Source organism: Heterocephalus glaber, unplaced genomic scaffold (genome assembly GCF_053883595.1).
Source record: "Heterocephalus glaber isolate CG9 unplaced genomic scaffold, H.glaber_assembly_v1.0 deba00001733, whole genome shotgun sequence".
Lineage (NCBI taxonomy): Eukaryota > Metazoa > Chordata > Mammalia > Rodentia > Bathyergidae > Heterocephalus > Heterocephalus glaber.
Window position 1 is genome coordinate 8,434,292 of NW_028258444.1, and position 21,834 is coordinate 8,456,125.

Genomic DNA, 21,834 nt, shown 5'->3' on the forward strand with positions numbered 1-21,834 from the left:
AAAATATACTTATCAAAACTTGCTAGCTTATCTGTGCAAATATACTTATCACTGATGCAAAGGTATGAAAATAATCCCTAAAAGACCTGCTTTTTTTAACGTTCAAAAGATCCTATGTAGAGTCAGTCTCTGAAGAACTTTCAATATCTGAAGTGGAGAGAAAACCAAAATATGGAACCCATAGGAGATAAGGGCAGCTGTGCCCTTGCAGAATACAATTTGGAATTCTTTGAGGAAAGTTTAAAAGGAATTTACTTTTTCAGTTGATCACAGATAAGCTACTAGTCATTTGGAAAAATTAGGGTGAACAGGCCTTGTTTTGACATAAAACACCCTTGGACCAACTCACAGAATCCCTTATAAATGTACATTATTTTGGCTAGGTTAGTAATGACTCTCTTGCCACTAATTATATATTTTTGAGGAAAAAAAAAGGGTCCCACTGAAGTCACTGGGTATAGTATTCATTTCAAACTTTCTCAGGAAGGAATTACATTTGCTTCTGAATTTTTAGATTAAAATCTGATTTTTTTTAACAATTTCTGTTTGTGAAAAAAAATATCAGGGATATTCTAGAGCATGAAAGTTGTTCAGAATGAGACTGGGAAGGACTGCATTAGGAGGAGGGCAGCGAGGTTACCAACTGCAGCCTTTCCCCTACACTTGGTTAGGTAACTAAACTATTCCACATCAGAAGCATCATTGTCTGACAGATGATAGTTACTTCCCTTTACTCGAATGTATTCAATGTATCTTCCTTCATCCGAATCGGAAGTACCACATGTACACAGCTTGTTGTTGAAGAGTGATTCAATTTCCTCTAACTTTTTCCCTTTGGTTTCAGGAAGACAGCCATAAATGAAGAGAAGTCCCACAGCTGCAAATCCAGCATAGAGAAAGAAGGCTCCTGCAATGACAGACAGTATTTATGAATATATATATATATATTTTATATATGTATACATGTATGTATATGCTTTAGTTGGAAAGAACACTTGACTTTGAGTTTTTTCCCCAGTCAATCATGCAATAATCATAGTATGAAATGGGACCAAAATCCACCAACGTGGCTGGTTTAGCTGAATGTTCCAACCCTGTGAATATAATGCAAATCACTGAATATCAAACTCAAGAGGAATAACAGACCAGACTCAGATATAAGTTCTGCCTCTGTCTTTATTGACTACAGGGACTTAGTCCTTCCCACACACTTTCATAGCACTGTGTTGAGAAGTATTATGTCTTAATAACCAGAAAGTATTATCATTATGCACATGCCTGTATCTATCTTGTCTCCTAAGACCAGAGGCTCTCTGAGGTTAGGAGAAAATTATCTTGATTTCCAGAACCAAGTGCAATGGTGACACTGCAGAATTAATGCCCCAGTAGAGTACATGGCAACAGCATTCTAGTTTCTGAGGCCCAAAGTCTACCATGACCTTTCTCTTATCCTGACACCTAACATCCAGTCTGTTAGGAGACCCTATTGTCTACCTGTGGAACACCAGCCAAACATGACCATATTCCAGCACACTTGCAAAATCTGTGCTGTAAAACCCATCCTCCCTCATCTATGCTATTGCAGTAGTTTTTTTAGCTGATCTTTCTCTTAGGTCCTTCTATTCCATTTTTGCCTTAACACTTATCAACTAATGTATGATAAATTTTACTAGTGTGTTTTCTGTTTCCTGCCAGTGGAATGTAAGCTTTGTGAGGTCAGAAATTCTGTTTTGTTCTAAGATTACAACATGTATCAGTGCAGCACAGCAGCAGGTATAAATACTGTCTGGTTGTGTTTTCTAAGTATTAATACTGCAGGGTTAGATGGATGAGATATGTGAATGTATGGCTTGTCTTCTCTACATATTTCCAAGAGGGCTTTTTCTTTATAATCCAATTCATTATTAACATATTCATGATGAGACCATAATTTGTATGTCTTGCTTCTGGGCACCTCTGAACCACTGGTAGTACCTGCGTGACTATCCCACCGGGTGGTACAAGCTGCTCAGGGGGACAATCAGGCATGTACCATTGGTGGTTCAAGGCAGCAGAAGCTTGTTCAATACAGTATGAGAACTCATACTTCTACTTTGATGGGGGAGAACAACGAACTATAAAGGAGTTCTTGCTTACTTTTAGGCCTTCAGTTTAGATCAGTGGTGGTGAACCTGTGGCATACGTGTTGCAGCGGGCTGTTTGTATCACTGAAAGCACTAAAAGGTTTGCCATCACTAGTCTAGGTCATCCTGTCTATGATGTGGAAGAAGGAAGAGGAAAGACTAACATGACAGATGGCTGGAGAAAAGATGGCGGATGAGGGTGGGAACACTGGGAGTTAGGTCTTGGCAGTCTTCTGGACAGTTATTTATCTGCCTTTCTCTCCTTAGTTTCCCTATGGAGTGAAAAAGAATGGATTCTTGGCTCATATTTAAGTGCTAGCAATTTATGATTCTATAAATGATAGAGCTAAAACCAGGAACAGGATTAAGAGGGTTGGTTTAGAGATATTAGACAGCGTACTTGCTCTTCTTTTTCAGTAGGAGTCATCTCCTTGAGGGCGGAGCCTATGGTAGGTTTGTCTTTGGTTTGCCACCGAATAACACAGTGCCTGACACACTGCAGTCTATAGCATGGATGTCCAACCTTTTAGCTTGCCTGGGCCACAGTGACAGTAGAAGAAGTACCTTGGGCTACATAAAAATTAAGAAAATTTGGCTGGGCACAGTGGCACATGTCTAATCCCAGCACTCTGGGAGGCTGAGGCTGGAGGATTGCAAGTTTAAGTAACACCTGGGCAACTTAGACCCTGTCTCAAAATTAAAAAAAAATTTTTTTTAAAGGGGCTGGGGATATACCTCAGTGGTAGAACACCCCTGACTTCCATCCCTAGTACTGCCAACAAAAGAAATAATTAAGAAAACTTACATGTTTCCTTAACACAGGCAACACACACATGAAGCAAGGTTGAGATATTATCAGAAACTGCTGCTTTTTCTGGCCAAGTTGCAGAAGTGCACATCATTCCTGATGCGTGTGGGTTTCTGCTGGACTGTGCAGCAGGTGCAGAAAGTGGGGTTAGCACTGCACTCTGCCCTGCCTGCTGAGCACTCCAGTGCTGAATGTGCAGTCAGTGTTGTAGTACTGAGCAGTGGAGTCTGGAACACCCCATTCTTGGCTGTCCAGGGTGCGTGCAGCCAGTGAGCTGGACACACCCAGGCTAGAGAATGGGAATGTGCTTATTAACTGCCAGGCGGAGTCCAGATGGGGGGTCAGATCTGAAATAAAGGGCTGAAGTGGACACCGTAGAGACATATTTCCAAATCAAGCTTTAAGCTGCTTAAGTGTGCGTGTCAAAAGAAATGAATAAAATTTCTCAGTTTCTCCAATGAGAAGCAGCAGCACAGTAAGGGGCAGATACATAAAGACTACTTAGAAATTTGCCTCAGGGGGATCTGAAGAAACCTACAGATGAAAATGTTGCTGAATAGGCTACTCCAAAAAATTGAAACAGGTAAATTATGAGAGATTAGAAAAACATGCAAGGGCTTACTAAATCAATTTGGTAGTTTAAATAGAGCCATAGACTCTTTAAGGTGCTGGATTTGTATAGATCAAACTCTCTGCTTAATGAAACCAATTTTCTTATAAATGTATTTCATTTTATTTTGGTTCATAGTTAAGTACAGACCACAGCTTGTATTTTTTATGGCCTATACTTAAAAAATAATCAGAAAATAATATGAGGTCATCTGGATCCATGGCACAGCAAAGAGAAAGCAGCTCCACGGCTCTGTGGAGAATGTGGCCCTGAAAGTCACAGGCATCACGATATATGAGCATGGAACACTCGGGCAATATTTAAACATTTGTTCTGAACTTCATTTCCTGATCTATGTAATGGGAAAATAACTCCTGCTGCATTAAACTATACAGAATAGAATTATCTTGCATGCCCCTTAAGAGTTTTGGATATTAATTGCTCAGAAACGTGATAATCAGCATCATTTAATTCTACCAAATGACTAGGGAGAGTTGCTATTAAAGATAGAAGGGGATTAGTATATCATTAATTAAGAATATTTTCATGAAAAGCTAGCTCTTCAAGAATGTGATGATTTTTACAGGAGATGGGGAGGGGTAAAGACACAAAGGCCTGTGCTCTGAAGGCAGATTGTCAAAAATCTGGACATAGAAACAGAAATGGAATCCTTAGGGAAGAAGAGCAAAGAAAAGGGGTAATCATGATGACACAGAAAAGAGTACAGATGGTGAGACATTTTAGACTAAACCAGACTGCTAAGCCACAAAAATCCATAAAAAAACAAACCCAGTTTGGCTTTATAAAATGTATTTTTTCTTTATCATTATCATCTTTCGTAATTTTGGAACAGCAGCCTAATTGGAACTAACAAAATCTGTCAGTAAAACCTTAGTCAAAAACAGCTGGATTAGGAAAATTCTTAAAGATGACACAGATTCTTCAGGTTCCACACCCAAATAACCCCAAGGAAATTCTAATCAAATACAAGCCTCTTAATGAAATCTGAGAAATCTAAAGCAGGCAGATGCACAAACTGCCTGCTCAGTGTGGGTTCCCCGGTGAGATCTGTGGTTCAGCCACAGAGGAATGTGGGCAGGTCTGCTCTGTGTCATGGCCACATTGATAATGTAGCTTGCTCACTCATTCCTTCCTTCTCAGAATGAAAATGAGAAAAGTCTGTAACAAGCAGTGCAGATATTCCTCAGGGTTATTCTGCAGGAAATAAATCTCATTAAAGCCTTATATTAAATTCAAGATTAAAACAAGTATTTAACTGAATTATACAAAGTGAGGAATGAGAGACCACATATAATTTAATTTCAGTGACTCAACTCAGGACCTTTGACATGAGGCTCCCCATGGCCCTGTTTTAGCCATAGGTGCTATATGTAAAATGGTATATTAGTGATCTTTTAAAGAAAACGTTTACCAATAAACATTGTTGAACAATGTATTAGGCAGCCCTTTCTAACCAATAGGGTTTAGGAAGGAATCAAAAAGAGGAGGAAACAAAGCCATAGGTATTTCCAAAGAATACCATCAGGATGTATACTTATTAGGTCAGGAATAAAAACACATAGCTTACAGAAATCATGCAGATTAAAATACACACACAAAGGAAAACCTCATCCACATTGAAATATTTTCCCACTCTTAGAGAACAGCGGACTGATGTCTTGGGGTGCTGACAGAAGAGAAGCTTACTGTGAAGGAAAATGCTACATTTTTGAAAAAAGTGTACTTATGCCCCATTTCAGCACCACTCTATTACCTCATTTTTCTGGCAGAATAGAGTCAAGAGGAGCCTTGTTATCCAAAGTATTACATTGTAGACTTTCATTTGGACTAGGAGTTTCTATAAAAAAACCCAACATAGTCTCTCAATCACAAATTACGGCCTATCTAAAAATATAATAGGAAAAATAAGATCTTACCATAGTATGTAAGATATTCTGCTGTGTGTAAAAATGTCAGTGAAACCAAAACATTGAAAATCCAGTTTATTCCAGATGAACATGCATTTCCTGTACTTCTCGCCCAGAGGGGATATATTTCAGAATTCACGGTCCAAGGCATTGGTCCCATCCCTAGGGGGTGGATCAAAAACTTCAGTAATACAGCACACAAGGAATTCAAAAAATAGTAGCCTGTCTCTTCTAAAAGAAATAATTTAATGATAATAAAAACAGCAAGGCCTCTGCTTACCAGGTGCAAAGAAAACAAGATATAAAATAAGGCCCAGAAGTGCAGTCCAGGAGTATGGGGTAGGGCAGAAATTGTAAGCCCAGAATACTTCTTCTGTTTTGAACTTGGTTTCATTTTCACACCTGAAAAATAATCCAATTTAAGTATTAGTGTTTTAGGATATAGTTGCAGAAATTCATGTGATCATATTGGATGTATTTGGAAATCCCTTAGTATCTTCAGAGTCCAAAATGTATCAGATGTGTAAGCTAAATATAATTCAACAGCAACACACAAAAACACTTTCTTTCCCATTTTGTATAAATTAGACCTTATTCCTGATCAGTCTTTGGAAGCTGCACTTAACCCTTCAAGCACTGCTAATCAGCATATTGTGGTGGAAAGGCCACTGTATGTGCAGTCGGTTGAGATCCAAATTCCAAAACTGAAGCTTCTGCAGCTGTAAAAGGGGGATGATACTTTACAGCCTATTTTAAAGATTAGAAAGGTCACCTGTGAAGGGGTGAAAGGGTAGATTAGGGAAGCAAACAGTTGAGCAACAGTTTTTCAATCTGATTTCAAATACCTATCTCTCCTTCCTGTTGTGTCTTGTTTTTCCAGTCACTCCTGATGACCTAATTTCCTTGTTCTGTAGAGAAGCAAAGTGTCCTTAATTTAGATTAATTCTCAAGTCAAACCTAATTCTTTTCACATGACCTGTTCCTAAAGGTGCTATCAGCCTCAAAAATATCTTTATCCCTTATTATCAATTTAGAATATATTTTTGCCCCATGAGACTTATTTTTGTTAAAACGTTTATGAACTTGTCATTAAAAACCCATTTGTCTTTTTCCACCCTCTTTCATATCATGTGCCATATTCATTTATTTTCCTTCTGGCTCATCTAATGAAGTGGCCTTATAGTTCCCTGTTTATTTTCAAAGTATAGCAAGGGTACTTTATACTGGATTTGGAACTAATATTTTACTTCAAGACACCAAATTTTGGGCATTCCTTTTCTGACCACAGCCATTTTATTTCCTCATTTCTGGTAATTTACACTATACCCAAATCATAGGTTCTAAAATCCTGTCAGTATTCATTCACCTCATTACCCAGCTTAGACTATGCTAAAATTGCCTTCACTGGACTCTAGAATTGATGCTTGTCTGTCATTCTTGTCATTTTAGTTTTCAGCCCTGTACATTAAATTCCTCAATTACCACTTTTTTTGTAAGTTGTCCAAAATTAGGAAACAATGCTTTGGGCTCCATTAAAAGTTCATGCTGTTTCCATCTGCTTTCTAAGTAAATGTACTTGGTTACTTTTTTAAAAAGAATCGAGGATCTTCAATTGGAATATCAATTTTTCTGTATTCAATCTTCACTTTTCTATCAATTTTTTGAAAAAAAAGGGACACAAGCTCTTCTCCATCCAGTGGTGTGTCACTTACCCTGCCGAAGGACTCCTCATCCTATCAAGGTATCTCACGCTCCTTCCTCTGCAGTCCTGTTCCATCAGTCTCTTCCTTCCTAGCCTGCCCGCCTTCCTTTGTGAGCTGCCTCTTCCGTATCCATCACACATGATCTCACCATTCTCTCATACTAGTATCAGCTCTCCCCAAACCACACAAGCTCTGGATCCTCACTGCCCACTTTTTCTTTATAGCCTGGTTCTCCCGATGTCCTACATGCTGGCTGACATGGGCTGTTTGCCTGAATCTTCTCAACCAACAGTCATCTATGATCTGATATTCTGCAATGGTTGATATTTGTGGCAACCCTTCTTTCTTTCTCTTTCTACTATGCTTTTATATGTCTCTCCAATATGTATGACCTCCATATCTTCATTGCTTTTTAAAATATACTACCTTTCTGTCATCTCAGCATCTAAAAATATGTGTCTCCTAAGATTCTATTTGGACCTATACCCTCTCTGATAATAATCCATCTCATTTTAGAATTTTATAATCTCCTAAGTATGCTTTTTGATAGTCACCTTGACCTTTTTCTTATGTTCCACTGATGGGACTTAGGTATGTACTGAACATCCACATCCAGATATCTTGCTATGGCCTCAAACATGGTTACAATAAAATGCACTGTCTTTTCTAGGTGGCAAGGGGGGGTTCTTCTGAGTTCAAATCATGATTCTTACTGGTTGTGCTAATTCACTTAAAATGTATATATACTGAGCGTGTTTTACACATCAGCCATCTCAGAAAACACAAGAGGACCACTGCTGTGCTTATGAACTCTCTCTCATCCCTAAACCCAACTGTCTACAAAACAGGGCCTGCCTTCTGTATTTATTCTGTTATGTGTTTAGGAGTTTGGAGGGTACAAGAATGGTCCTGTTTCCTGCTCTGTACAGTGGGGGAAAGGACTGTATCGCAGGTGTTTAGAAAATTCGGTGTTCCCACGTGCAGGAGCATAATGCCCGCACAGGCTATGTGCACAGAAGTTACTGCTTTACTCGTGCCACTTGTGGCAGTTCTCCTTTAATTAACGTCACTATCCCCACGCTGAAATGGCTTAAAACCTCAGCATTATCTTCTCTATTTTTATACATCTTAGATCCTCTCTACTTTCATCTGAGGTAAGCAGTGGCTGAGACTGTGCACTCTGACCCTAACTTCTGAGGCTGAAAACTGGGTGCACACCCAGTGCGAAGCGAGGATGCATGTGACTCCAGTACTTCTCAAAGCTGTGTCCTCTCTGTGAAATAAAGGATTTCCTAGCACATATCTCACAGAGATATTCTGAGGCTTACATAAGATAATGAATACAATTTCACATGGCATGGACCAGAAATCATAATTATTACATAACTACATTCTGTGGGCACTTGCCCAGCACACAGGAGGTGATGGGTTAGATCCCAGCACTGAAAACAAAGAAACAAACACACCAGTCATAATTTCTATTTACACTAATCCCACCCTGGTCCAAACCCTATTTGTCTCTCTAGCGGGCACCTTCTCCACAGCAGGCTCTGGAGTAGCCCCCACAATGCCTGTTTCCTAACGTTCATGCCTAGAATGTGCTCCTTTCCAACAGAATAAGACCGATGTAACAGGATACACTGTTAAGTGTGTAGGGTTACTGTGCCAATCAGCTGAAGTACCTTGTTTCCTTGCTGGCTCTGGAGAACCCACCTCTACTGGAAGGCCCAGGAAGCAGCTGAGGGCCCCTCAAGTTGACAGCCTGCAGGAGACTGCATTCCTCTCTAGGAAACTACAAGTCACCAAATTTGACTAAGGAAAGTGAAACATTCCCAACCTGAGGAGCCTTGGATGAAACCACAGCTCTGGTCTACACTCTTAAGAGTATCTGGATCCCAGATAAACTGTCCCTAGACTCCTGGCCTGCAGAAACTGGGACATAATAAATGTGTGTTGTGATAGAACAAAAAATAACCTCTTAATTATCTTTAATGCTTCCAGCACTGCCTTTTTCAAGTTGCTCTGGCCATCTCACTGTTCACAACCTTCATTCCCCTTATCCCAGCTGTCTTCAAAATAGGGCCTGCCCTCTCTTGCATTTGTATATTCAGGCCTACTCTCCAACCGAGCCAGACTGCATATTTTCTGTGCATGTCTTCCAGACCCAGTGTCTACTCATGCCATTCACTTAACTGAAAGGAAATGCTTGCTTCTAATGTCTGCCCCTCAAAATCTATCTCAAATCCCAAGATCCTCCCTTTCACCTGCCTGAAACCTCTCCTCCTTTCCTTTGTATTCTTCTCATTTATACAGTTATCATGCAGTGCTCAGTATTGTCCTCTGTGAGCAATATTCTTTCTTCTACTGAACTGAGACCCTGCTCCAGGCACTACAGCATAGTACAGGGGCTAAGCTCACAAGGTCTCAAGTGAGATACAGATTTGTATTTCAGTTCTGCCACTTACTAGCTGTTAGTCCCAACTTACTTAACCTCTCTGTGCCTCAATTTTCCTGTAAAAGAGCTGCTAATAAAGTTGTTAGAAAAATTAAATAAGGTGGTAACTGCTTGGCACAAAGAAAGCAACTGTCATGTTTGGCAAAAGGATAGTCACTTTTGAATTAAAAAAAAAAATCCTAACATTAGTCCATCATAGTATATATAGGGGTAAATGGTCACTGAATGATAAAGTATTTGCATTTCTTTGTGAGAAAAAAGAAAACATTAGAAATCTCCCAATACAATCCCATGATTAATAAATCCCCACCTTAATTTCTTACCAATAAAATACTCGAGTTATTAAAATCTGAAAATAAGAAAAAAGAGAAAAAATGGCAGTCAGGAAGGCTCCTAGAGGAAGAAGATTTACAAATAATCAAATAACTAAAATCCAGTGAAGAACTCTATTTACTATTTTCATTTCTATCGCAGTTCCTTGCACGAAGTCCTGCTGTGGTAATGGTAAATAGCATATTTTAAGGTGAACTGTGTCCTTGCCCACGTAGCTTGCCCCATCTGGCTTTCATGTTTCTGTGCAGAAAAAAAGGCTAAGTAACTCCTTGTAATCCCTGTGCCAACTCCAGGAGAGCACTGCAGGCACGGACTTGGCAGAGCCACATATTCAGCTATGTGTAGACAGCTAATGACTAAATGTGACATCAGTCTTGACCTTTAAAATCTAAACACTCGAAATCCCAATCAAAAAATAAAGCTGTATATTCCAAACGTTACTGCAAAATACTCTCATGCTTTTCAGGCTTCGTGGCTGCTGGTAGATGAACATAATGCTCCTGGGAAGGAATAAAAATACTCTGACATTGGTGTGTGGATTGGGATTGGAAAGTCATGCTCTTTGATATGGCTCCTTTTTACCACATCCCAGAGCAAGACCAGAAAATGACAATAATGACAGGAAGCTATGCAGAGGGCACTGCGGTGGACAAAGCAGCAGAAGCCTATCAAGGAGGAGACATATGTCTCATTTGGCAGAACTCATCTTTAATGGCAGAATGACTAGACGAAACCCAGTATGTAGGCCAAATAAATCAGTTCCCTGCTCCAGCCATGGAGCAGCCACAGTGCTTCCTTTAGTAACACATTTAGAAATTAACAGCTCTCTCTGAAAGTGGAACAATTCTGTCCTCCCACTCCACAGTCACTCCATAAGCCAGTTCATATGGAGTGGTAGCTCTGCCTCTTTCATGTTACCTCTCCAGATATCCAGTTTTTTATCATTTATTTATTTTATTTGGTACTGGGGATTGAACTCAGGACCTTGCGCTTGCAAGGCAGGCACAGTGCCACTGAGCTAAATCCTCAGCCCCAGATATCCAGTTTTCAACCAAAGAAATAACTACAGGAACTGAGCAGTGCAAATATACAACTGCTTTGGCAACAATTAAGCATGCTTCCTACATAGCACATGTTTTTTGTATTACTCCCTTATTCACTATGATGAAATTATTTAAGTACATTGTGTTTATGTAGGGGAGGAGGAGAAAAATTTTTGGAAAAGGGGAGAGCATCCTATATGAAAACGTGTTTTTTGTTTTTGTTTTTTGCTGGTGCTGGTGATTGAACCCAGGGTTCACACATGCTAGGCAATCACTGTACCACTGAGCTGTACCTCAGTCCCCTGATTACTGAAATTATTATAGTTGTGCACCCATCTCCAGGTCTTCTCCCGGGGACAGGTGACAGCATATTGTGTTACTTGCTAACTCACTACTAAGGACTGAGCAAAGGATTTCATATCCATTTTCCAACCCAGGACTGACTTCTATAGGCAAAATCATGAACCTCGAGAAAGAAGATATTCCTGAAGCTTAATTCTAACAGTTCTTTACCTATGGGAATCAAAATACACAGCTGGAATTTCAAAGTGATGGAGTGGTACCTAGAAAAGGACACCTTTGCTCTAATCTGAAGAAAAATAAAGAATGCTCATCAGACAGAAGACTAAGATGATGTAAATTTACTACACAGAAACCCAAGATGTAAGAAAATTTAACTTTTGGGCATCCCATCAAAGCAAGCAACCAGGAAAAGGTACTATTACAAACTTGAATCAGTAGTTCCCAGACACTTAACTATCATTCAGTGGGTATAGTCCTTTTTTAATAACCTAAAATGAAATAAACACATCAAGAGTGACAACATAGCATTTAAAGTCTAATGAATTACATGTTTGTAGTTGAATCATTTTAAAAAAGTATGATTCCCTGGGGTAATTTTCTAGTGGCCAGCCTTTTTTTCTATTTTTGGTTTTGTAACAAAATATTGTCACATGAAGGACTGTCACATGTAGGCAAACTGGAATAAAAAAAGTCTACAGATTTTTGTTAACTGCTGTTTTTGGTAAAAAAAAAAAAAAAACCTTTAGAATCACTGAGGCAATTATATCACAGATATGGATAAAATTAAAAAGCATTAGAGGTTTGGAGCTAAAGCTAGTTTTATGCTGATTTAGTGAAGATTTATATTTAAATCTGCATCTAAACTCTTATCAGTAGGCTGGCTAGCTTTCCATTCTAAGGGAAACAGATGGACAGAACATGGGTGGACAAGCAAGTAAAAACCTAAAGCCAATGAGGATAAGAGTTCTAGTTCTGGTAACAGTTTAAATTGGTATAATCTCCTTTTGTAAAGAAATTTGGCCATGGGAGTCCTCATACCCTTTGACTCAGTCTCATGTCTAAAATCTACCTTTAGGAACGCATCTAAATGGGAAAATACTAAAAGTTGTACTTTTCAGTATACTGTCATTTATCACAAGATTAACATAGGTAAATAATTAGAAAAGAAACTACAAAGGGTAGTTCTTGTCAGTTATGGTACTATAACAACAATAAAGCAGTCGTTAAGTATTATAAACAAACAATACAATGGATATATGCTGAATCAGGATAGAAGTGAGGGCATGTGGGCCCTGTGGCCTTTCTAGTTCCTCTAAGACTTGTTCCTGAAGTTTTGTAGTCAACATACAGAACCAGCCAGGATAGAGAAGCCCTGAACTCTGCCTTGGGGAGAGTCCACAGTGGCATAGAAGGTTCAAACCTATTACTATAGAATAAAAAAATTCCACTGCATAACTTCATAAGAAAATACTTCATTGTCCCCTTTTCTGACTGTATCATCGTATTTCCTGAAAGCCTGCCCATGCCCCATGTCATAAGGACTCCCTGGAAACATGAAAGAAATGGCAAAGATGGTGGGGATGAGATACAAAGTACAAAATAATATCTAGGCTTTACAGAAAATTGGAGGTAGAAAGTAATTTATTATGATAGATCTTCAAACTTTTTAACTTACGAGCTACAAAAGTGTCACTTTGACAAGAGGGGAGAAACTTTAGTGACTCTGGTAATGTTAGGCTTTTTCCCTATTTCTGTTCCTCCTAAAATTTTCCTAAGCATTAAAGTTATTAGCATCCTGCTTCAGCTGCCACTGCAAGGAAGAGAAGTCTTGCCTTTGAATTATATACCTTCTCCTTCCTCCTGCTGCTTCGCACTGACCAAAGGCCTTATAACTGTTTTCCTTATTTATACTGTACTCACCAGACTGCTTCTCCTCGGAGGAGTCTTGGGTTCAGCTCTGCCCACATCTCAGGACTGCCTTCCTCCCTTGAACAAATGGCAATGCCCTGCCTGCAAAGTGCCTCCTTGGCAGTACCCTTTGAGGTGTCTTGGCATATACAGGGTGCATGTTTTATACCAAAGAGTGACCTGGCGAACACTGCACATTCTCTGAGAAAGTCAGAATGTGAAATATTCAGAGGACAGAGTAAGACAGAAGTGGAATCACAGAGAAAGAAAAGAATAAGCAGAGGCTAAGAGGCAGTAAAAGCTATGAGGTAAAGAAGGGTCATACAGTTAATAGTGATGGAGGGAAGTGCAGAAGAGAGAAGCCAGAAGCAGACTGCGGGCTGGCTGACAGACACAAGGCTAGATCTCCAGACACAAGACTGGGCAGAGTTAAGACTTTTCTTTCCTACTGCCCTCCTCCTTACTAGTTATACTACTTTTAACATAAAATTTCCACTAACTGAAGAAACCCAGAGAACCCTAAAGTTAACAAAATGATGGCTAAGTTCAGGACAGAGTACTGATTCTGATTTTATAACCCTGCAAGTCCCCAAAGATTATATCATAATGGCTACATAGCACCATTCCTTCAAGAGCATGCCCCCAATACTGAAAATACAGTGTCAAAAAATAAGATGACATTCCTTTTCACTGTCACCTAGGAGTAATGTACTTTTTCCAACTACACTGCTCATAATTTTTGGAGCTCTTTTGGGAATCATATTTAGAATTTATTCTGCGACTCAAAAACCAGCCTTACTTTTCACTTTATTTCTGGTTTCCCTTCCTCATCCTTTTATTCGTTAGAGTAACTGTAGGTGAAAATGAGTCCGGCCCAGATTGATTCAAGGTGGAGAAATGGTCGAATCAAAACAACTGTGAGACTACGGGCACAGCTCTGTGGTAGAACATGTGTTTACCATGCATGATGCCATGAGTTCAATCCCCTATACCCTCTGTAAAACAGTAACTGCATATATTGCCTATTCCTTAATTCTGATTCCTTGGCTTGTCATCTTTCCTGTTATCAGTGGTCTTAAGAAACATTTCCCTTCCTCATTATTAAACTCTCAACCAGAAAAGTGAATTATCCCATTGATATAAGCAGACTTTTTTAGAAGGCCTGCCAATTGAAACTCTCCTATACCTGTATAGAAGCTGCTAAAGGAGATGTGCCTCAGCATGCTGCATTCCAGTCACTGGTAATTAAGCTAAAAGCCTCTTGTTCTGACACCTTAAATAATGCCAAGTGCCTGGCACAATGTATGCATATTTGTGAAATAAATGAGTGATGAAGAAAGACAATTCAGTAGGGCCAACTATTTATAACTGATTAGATAATTTAACAGTACTTTAATAACTAAAAACATTTTGATGCCAAAACACAAAATTAATAACAGTATATCACCACCAAAGTTATTCCTCTGGAATAGGGTTATGAATGGCCCACTAGACCTTCCCTCTCAAGTTCCAATTCAGAGACTTGAGGTTTTTGCACACTTAAGGGTTCATAGATCCTGATGGAATTCTTTTACTCCTCTCTGGTTACTTGGGGGATTTATGACCTTCAGTACATTGACAGTAAATGCCAGTAAGGACACAACACCTGCCATTTTTCCTTCTCATACCCTAGGTTTCATATGCACAATACTTCACACATCAATTGCTCAATAAATGTTTACCAAGTGAAATACTTTTATCAGTTCTCATTAAGTTCATCCTTGCTCATGTGACACCAATTTCTCACTTGTAAGCATCAGAGACGACAGCTATTATTTGCTATCAAAATTTCTTAAATTCTAAGAAATCTGTATTTAAAAACCGATGTGAGTAAGGTTGGGTGAAATACAAGCAGATCATAACTTACTCTCCTTGTCACAAAATCTAACCTTACTCATGCAACGACTGTTAACCTAAAATGTTACTGGCCATATAAAGAGCATCTCTTTCCCAAACCCCAGGCACTGCGCATCTCAAGCCTTAAGAATTTCAAGCCACACCAGTGGCTGGGTTTTATTTTCTTTCTATTGCAAGAAAGAATGCCTATACAGGATCTTTGACTTGTTTTCAACTGCAGGTGCATGAGAATGAATGCATACTGATTCACCTCTGAAGGCTGACTTGATGCGAACAATGGCATCCTTTGTTTTTTTAGATTCTTTTCATTGTACTCTACAGCTGCTGTTCTTGAGTATGAGTTTTATGGCTTCCTTATGAGAGCTGTGGTCTCAACAGAAGTGCCCTTGAGTAGATGTGAATCTTCACTCGATGGAACTAACATTTATATGGAGCCTGACTGTATACAAATACCTTAAAATGTGTGAATTCAGTTAATTCTCCTAATTCAAAGCAAAATTATCATTGTTCCCATTTTGTACATAAGTTTTTTAAAAACACAGTGACGCTAAGATTACATAGCAGAGGTAATATTTGAAACCCGGTCTTCCCATTTAACATTATCATCCTTCCAGATACATATGAAACCTCTTTCCTGAGGTGCCTTACATTTTATTGAATTGAAATGGAAAAAGAGCTGAAAACTGCTTGAAATCTCCCCTAAATTAGCATTCTTCCTCACATCAGGAGGAAGTAAGCCACTGAGATTATCCACTGTAAGTAGAGTAAAATGCTTCTAAAGGAACATTACGAATTAATAATGAGCAGCGTTTTGGCATATCTGGGCTTCTGTTTTTTATATATTTTCTTTTGGCTTGGCATCCATTCCTCAAAACACAAAACAATAATTATGATAGAAAGGGTGCTTGTATGAGCTGGAAGTAAAAATAGCACATAACAATCTCACTAACTGGATCACTCACTTGAGGGCACTGATGTCAACACTACAAATGTACTACAAGGGGACCAGGCATTCTGATCCAATAAAGAGGCACCGTTTCATAGTCTTCTAACACACACTAAAGCACAGAGCTACATGGTTTCCTCACATACAGTCATAACAGCAAGGAATTAAAAAACAATCAAAGGATATTTCCCCAGAAGTTTAGAGTATGAACACACATCTAGAGGGTCTCCACAAGTGTTTGAAAAACAAACTGTGCTATTAGGTATTGACAGAAGAATTTTGTAAATACTAAGGGAATGGAAAAGTCATTATCATAAAACTATAAGCTGGAAGGCTGTTTCACATTATTTCATCTCAAATTATTGCTCAAGTAAAAACATAATAGAGTCACAGACTAAGCATTTTAACTAAAATTGTCTTTTTTTTCCTCACTTCCTGATTCATCTAGAAACTTCTGAAACACTACTATCAGCAAATAAAACTGCAAAACTGAGAGGCTCTGTGTCAACCCTTCTGAATCAAAGACAATTTTTCTACCATGTCTATTAAAATCTGTCCTTTTCTTCTGCTCTGTACCTGGTACTGAAGCACAGCACACATATCACTCTTACAACGCCACCCAAACTCCTCAAAATAGCCCTGCTTCACATAGGAGGGCCCTGCAGCCTAGGCCAGCCAGCCTTGACCCTCTCCTACATCAGCACCAGTGTGCCTCAGGGGCCAGGACAGTGATGTGTAAAGTCGTACGACTCAGAACAGTACACAGCCGGGGCTCAATAAATGTCTGCTTTATGAATTAATCATTTTCCCATTTGTTAAATGTAATGCAATACTCCCTTGTAGTCTTGAAGCTTATTTCCAGACCAATTTTATATGAGAAAATAAGTACTGTAATTTATCCTTTATTTCTGGTATGAAATTTTATATATTTTGATAGTCTATAGCAGGTATTGAAAATATTAACTCCAAATAACCACTCCTTTAATAAATCTATTTCAATACTACAAATTAAGTGATGCTTAAATTAAGTGCCAATTACATATGGCCCAAAAGAAAGCGACAGGTGAAAGGGAGAGTTTTAATATTTCCCAAAACACACAGAGAAAAATTATACAACACAGAAGAGCTGTTAGTAGACATCTGTGGTATTTTTCCTTGGAAAGAAAGAAGGGTCTGGTAGCAATAGACAAAAGTGAGTCGGTGGGCTTGTACAAGACTGACAAATTCTGAAGTCACATTTACCTGTATATGTAGAAGAGTCTAAGAGACCAGCTCTACCTCCAGGAAATGCAGAATGTTCTGAGCAAATGAATTAAGCAACAGGTGCAACTGAAATAGGAGCGGAAGTAACCAATGTTTTGGCTTTCTCTTGCTTTCTATATGAGCTTGTATTCTTTGGGTCAAGCTAAGCACAGTCATAGGATTATGCCTAGAGATAAGGCCAAAGTGCTAGGAGATCAAGAAAATATCTTAGAGGGGAGCACAAATTCTAACTTAAGGATGTCTTGCTATGCTATATTGTAAAGGGGCAGGTTTTTTTATTGAGAAAACCCTTGTATTTGCCCTGGGCATACGTTTTCCCAAAGGCTTTCTGAAACTGATAATATATTCCAGAAGTCCATTCTGCAAGGAAAAGGAGGTTCTAAAGAATCTGACATAGACAGAAAACACAAAATTTGTAGGTGGGACTTAGGGATGGTTGTACCAGTGTGGCTGCCCAGACTACAATAGAAAATCCAGAGGATAAAATTTTAGGAAATGGAGAAACTTTAAAGAAAGAAGTTAAGACAGAAACAGACCTAGCCAGTGCACCATTTTTATACAGACTTTATTGACGAGGTTAGATATCTCTTGGAACAGGTGCAGAGTACTGTCTCCCTGTAAGGCAGTGCTGACTGAAATGAGGTTTTCTTAAATGGCCGACTTTCAGCTCGTTCTCGTTCCACTTGTACTTTTTCCTGCAGAGTGCCCATAACAGCCAGAAAATTTATACATGAATCAAACAATATTTACATTTCTTCCCAATTTTTTTCTTTCTCAAAAAATAAAACTGAAACCACATAATGTAATAAAATAATGTGATATAGCTAGATGCAAAGGTGAACCTCTGAGCCATGTATTAGGAGCGACCCAAGCTAGTTAAAGGGTACAGAGGAAATGGAGATGGGTTTGGCTCTGTGGCCAGCTCTATGTGGAAGGTAACATGCAAGGCCAGCACTGTGACAGACCTCGATCAGAGTTCTGGTTAGCCACTTACTGCAGTTCACCAGTGGCGTTCATAAAGGTATTTACACTATTGAAAACTTGGTTTAAAAATTTAAGAATGCATAGCATGTAATAAAACAACATGAACTATTGTTGTTAATGGCCAAAGATAGAAAGAAATATATTTTACCCGTTAAAGTTTTACAAATGACAACCCTGTGGATATGATGTATTTTCTAAGGAGAGGTAAATCCATTATCTGGATTTTTAGGGCAGAATTTTCTTCCTTTAGCTCATCCCCCCACCCCCTTTCAGCTCATTTTATTTATTTCCTCCAGCCATATAGCACTTCGGTCATTCTTTTTACATTGACACACTTCCTAGCTTCCTCTTTAGTTATTATTGAAACAAGTTTTCTCTTCATGCAATAATGAATAAACCTAGTCATTTCCACTTAGTAATATAAATAGTCTTTTGGAACATTATGATAAATGTTAGTATGGAAATGAAACAGGAAGGGTAAAAGATGAGAGAAGGAGGTGACCTATGAATAAATAAATGAATCATGATTTCAGATGAATTGAAACACTTGGGAGACCTACTTTACATTCCCTTTTTGTCTAAAAATCAATAGGGCAAATGCACCAAGTTTATTGATGACTCATTGTTATGTGCTATTCATGAATCTACGTGTAAAAGAGGGGTATTATCACTAAATTCACAGTTCAAACTTTAGGAGTACTAATAAATGTGTACTGTCTATCCCATCATATAAATTTGGTCTAGATATAAGAATTAGACAGTTATGAACCCCAAGAACAATTACATAGTAATAAAATCATCTTCTATTACACATATTTACTAGGATATATCTAAACCTCCAAAAGGACTAATATGGCTTTTTGTATGTTTAAAATCATTAGAAATCATCAAAAATGTTCTCAAAATACCCAAGTTTAGCTGTTTAGGTTCATACTGATATAATGTTGCTTCTTTGTTGTAAGCACATTTAACAGACTTTAACCAAAGGGGGTGAAAGGTCTCTATGGTGACAACTATAAAAACCCTGATGAAATAAATTGAAAGGGACAGAAAACAGACATGCCATGCGCATGGTTGGGAGAATCAGTATCATTAAGGTGTGTCTACTACCCAAAGTAATGGACAGATTCAATACAATCCCTTTCACAGTATCAATGACATTGTTTACACAGTTCTAGAAAAATACAACCCTAAAATTTGTATAAAATCACAAAACACCCAGAATATTGACTTCTACTACAAGTTTCTCTACAATCGAAGCTGTCTTAAACCTAAATTCTATACTCAAACTCTTAAGTACTCATCTACACGTGTCTATCATATCATGAAACAAGTATTTCAGGACACTTAGAGCATTTCTTATTTTAAAAATCTTGTTAGTATGCACAAATAAAATTAGGCTCATGGTATAGTAGTTTTGTAGCTTGCTTTACTTTATTAAAGTTTATCCGAGTAAAGGATTTATAAACTGGCTATAAAGAATATTATATCTGTATTATACCACAACAAGTATATTTATTATTATAAAGACTAATAAACAATAAGACAATCACCAACTTACTCAGCAGCCAGGTTAAGAACTATACTGGTATGAGGCTTCAGATTCTCTCTGTGGACCAAGTTCTACTTGTATTCTCTTGCTTGGCCCCAGAGACAATTAATCATTATTAATTTTGTGTTAATTATGCTCTTGCTTTTCTACATAGAGATATTATTTATCGATGCATTCCTATAAATGCATTCCTCTGTTAGGCTTGTTAATGAACTTAATATAATAGAGTATTGTATACTCTCATTTTATGACTTGTTTCATTCATAATATTATATTTTTGAGATTTACCCAGTTTAGCTTTAGTTCATTTTCAGTACTCCATGATATATATGTATGAATATACCAGTTTACAATTTTTGTTGTTTCCAGTGTTTAACAAATTACAAATAATACTATTTTTATATTATTTAACAAAATACAAATAATATTATTTTAAACATCTTCTGGTGCAAGACTTTGTCCATTATATAGAAGGAAGCAGAATTTCTGGGTCATAGCACATGTGCATGGTCAACTGTATAAATAACACAAACTTTATCCTAAGAAGTTCATCCATTTAGTTTCTTATTGGCAGTGGAAGAGAGATAACTCTGTCAACCCAGATTTTTAAATTTTTAAAAAGTATCTGCTGCTCTGGTTCATACAATGGTACCCTATTATAGTTCTAGTTTGTATTTTCTTGAGTAATGAAGATTTTGAACCCCCGTTTGATATCCTTATTGGCCATCTGAGTATCTGCATTTACAAAGTGTTCTTTCCCATTTTCCATTTGGCCTGTTTTGTCTATTTCTGATTGATACACAGGAAGCTGTTAAGTATATTGTAGGTCAGAATTGCCTAAAATATATAAAGTCAAGAACAAAATGTAAAATTTTCTAGTAGCCACAATTAAAAAGTAAAAAGGAGATTAATTACTTTTACTAAAAGATTAATTTCAGTAATATGTTTTAATCAAATATATGCTTTAAAGTTTTCACTTGAACATGTATTCAATTCAAAATAATTATTAAGGAGATACAGTGCATTTCTTCATACTGATTCTCTGCATCTGTATGAACTTTACCTGAACAGTGCATCTTAATTGAGATAAGCCACACTCCTGATGCTTCTCACACACATGACTTCTGGCTGCTAAGCCTCTGCCAGGTATATACAATGCACTGCAAATACCTTTTACCAAGGGGCTTCTCTTTTTCTCTCCTTTGTGTCTTTTCATGAACTAAAATTCTGAACACTACATAATCAAATATATGTATATTTCCCTTTATAGTAGGTATTTTTGGTCATGCCTGGCAGGTAAGGCAACCCTGTGTGGCAACCACATGGGCAGCAGTGCAGTGCCCAGCACTGGCCTAGGTGCTATTAAGCCTCTGGCAGAGGTACACAAGACCTCAAAGAAGAACAAAGACAAGACACCAGCGGTCCGGAGAAGAGTGGCCTGACTCTGTCCATGCCCTAAATTCTTCAGGCCAGTAACCCTACCCTTCCCTTTCAACTCTGTTCTCTGCTCGCTCCCTGCTGAGTTCCCTTTTCTCAGACTCAGCCCACTCGTGCAAGCATGAGGGCATAAACAGCCTCATTACACACAATGCCTGCCAAGTGGTCTCTCTCCTTTCTGCATCTTTGATACATTTTCTAGTACTGGATTTAAAAACATCCTTCACTTTTCCTAGGTGGTGAAATATTAATAGATAACTATACTGTCTATTAAAAGTTTTACAATTTGCAAACAATCCAATCTTGTATGTGTAAAATCAAATGGAACTAATAAAATTATTAGAATGATTGAGTTTAGCAAGACTGCATCTTACATAAAAAATGACATAAAACATGTCATTACTACATATAAAATCATTAAGGAATATTCCATTTACATTAGCACTAAAAATGAAATATTTAGGAGTAAGTTTGACAAAATGTGTATAAGATTATAGTAGTAAGTATAGAAATAAAACTTGTTTATGGATTTATTGTTAAAG

At 38.0% G+C, this 21,834-nt stretch overlaps 1 protein-coding gene across 1 annotated transcript in view; it reads right to left on the reverse strand.

Annotated features, from left to right (window-relative positions):
* Positions 1–426: 426 nt before the first annotated feature.
* Positions 427–21,834, reverse strand: part of Slc2a13 (solute carrier family 2 member 13) — a 322,693-nt gene continuing 301,285 nt past the window's right edge. Inside the window, exons 8-10 of the mRNA XM_004855003.4 lie at positions 5,750–5,871; positions 5,479–5,631; positions 427–907 (exon numbers count right to left, since the gene is read on the reverse strand). Of these exons, the coding sequence (XP_004855060.1) occupies positions 681–907; positions 5,479–5,631; positions 5,750–5,871 (502 nt within the window). The 3' untranslated portion in view covers positions 427–680. The remainder of the gene's footprint in view (positions 908–5,478; positions 5,632–5,749; positions 5,872–21,834) is intronic.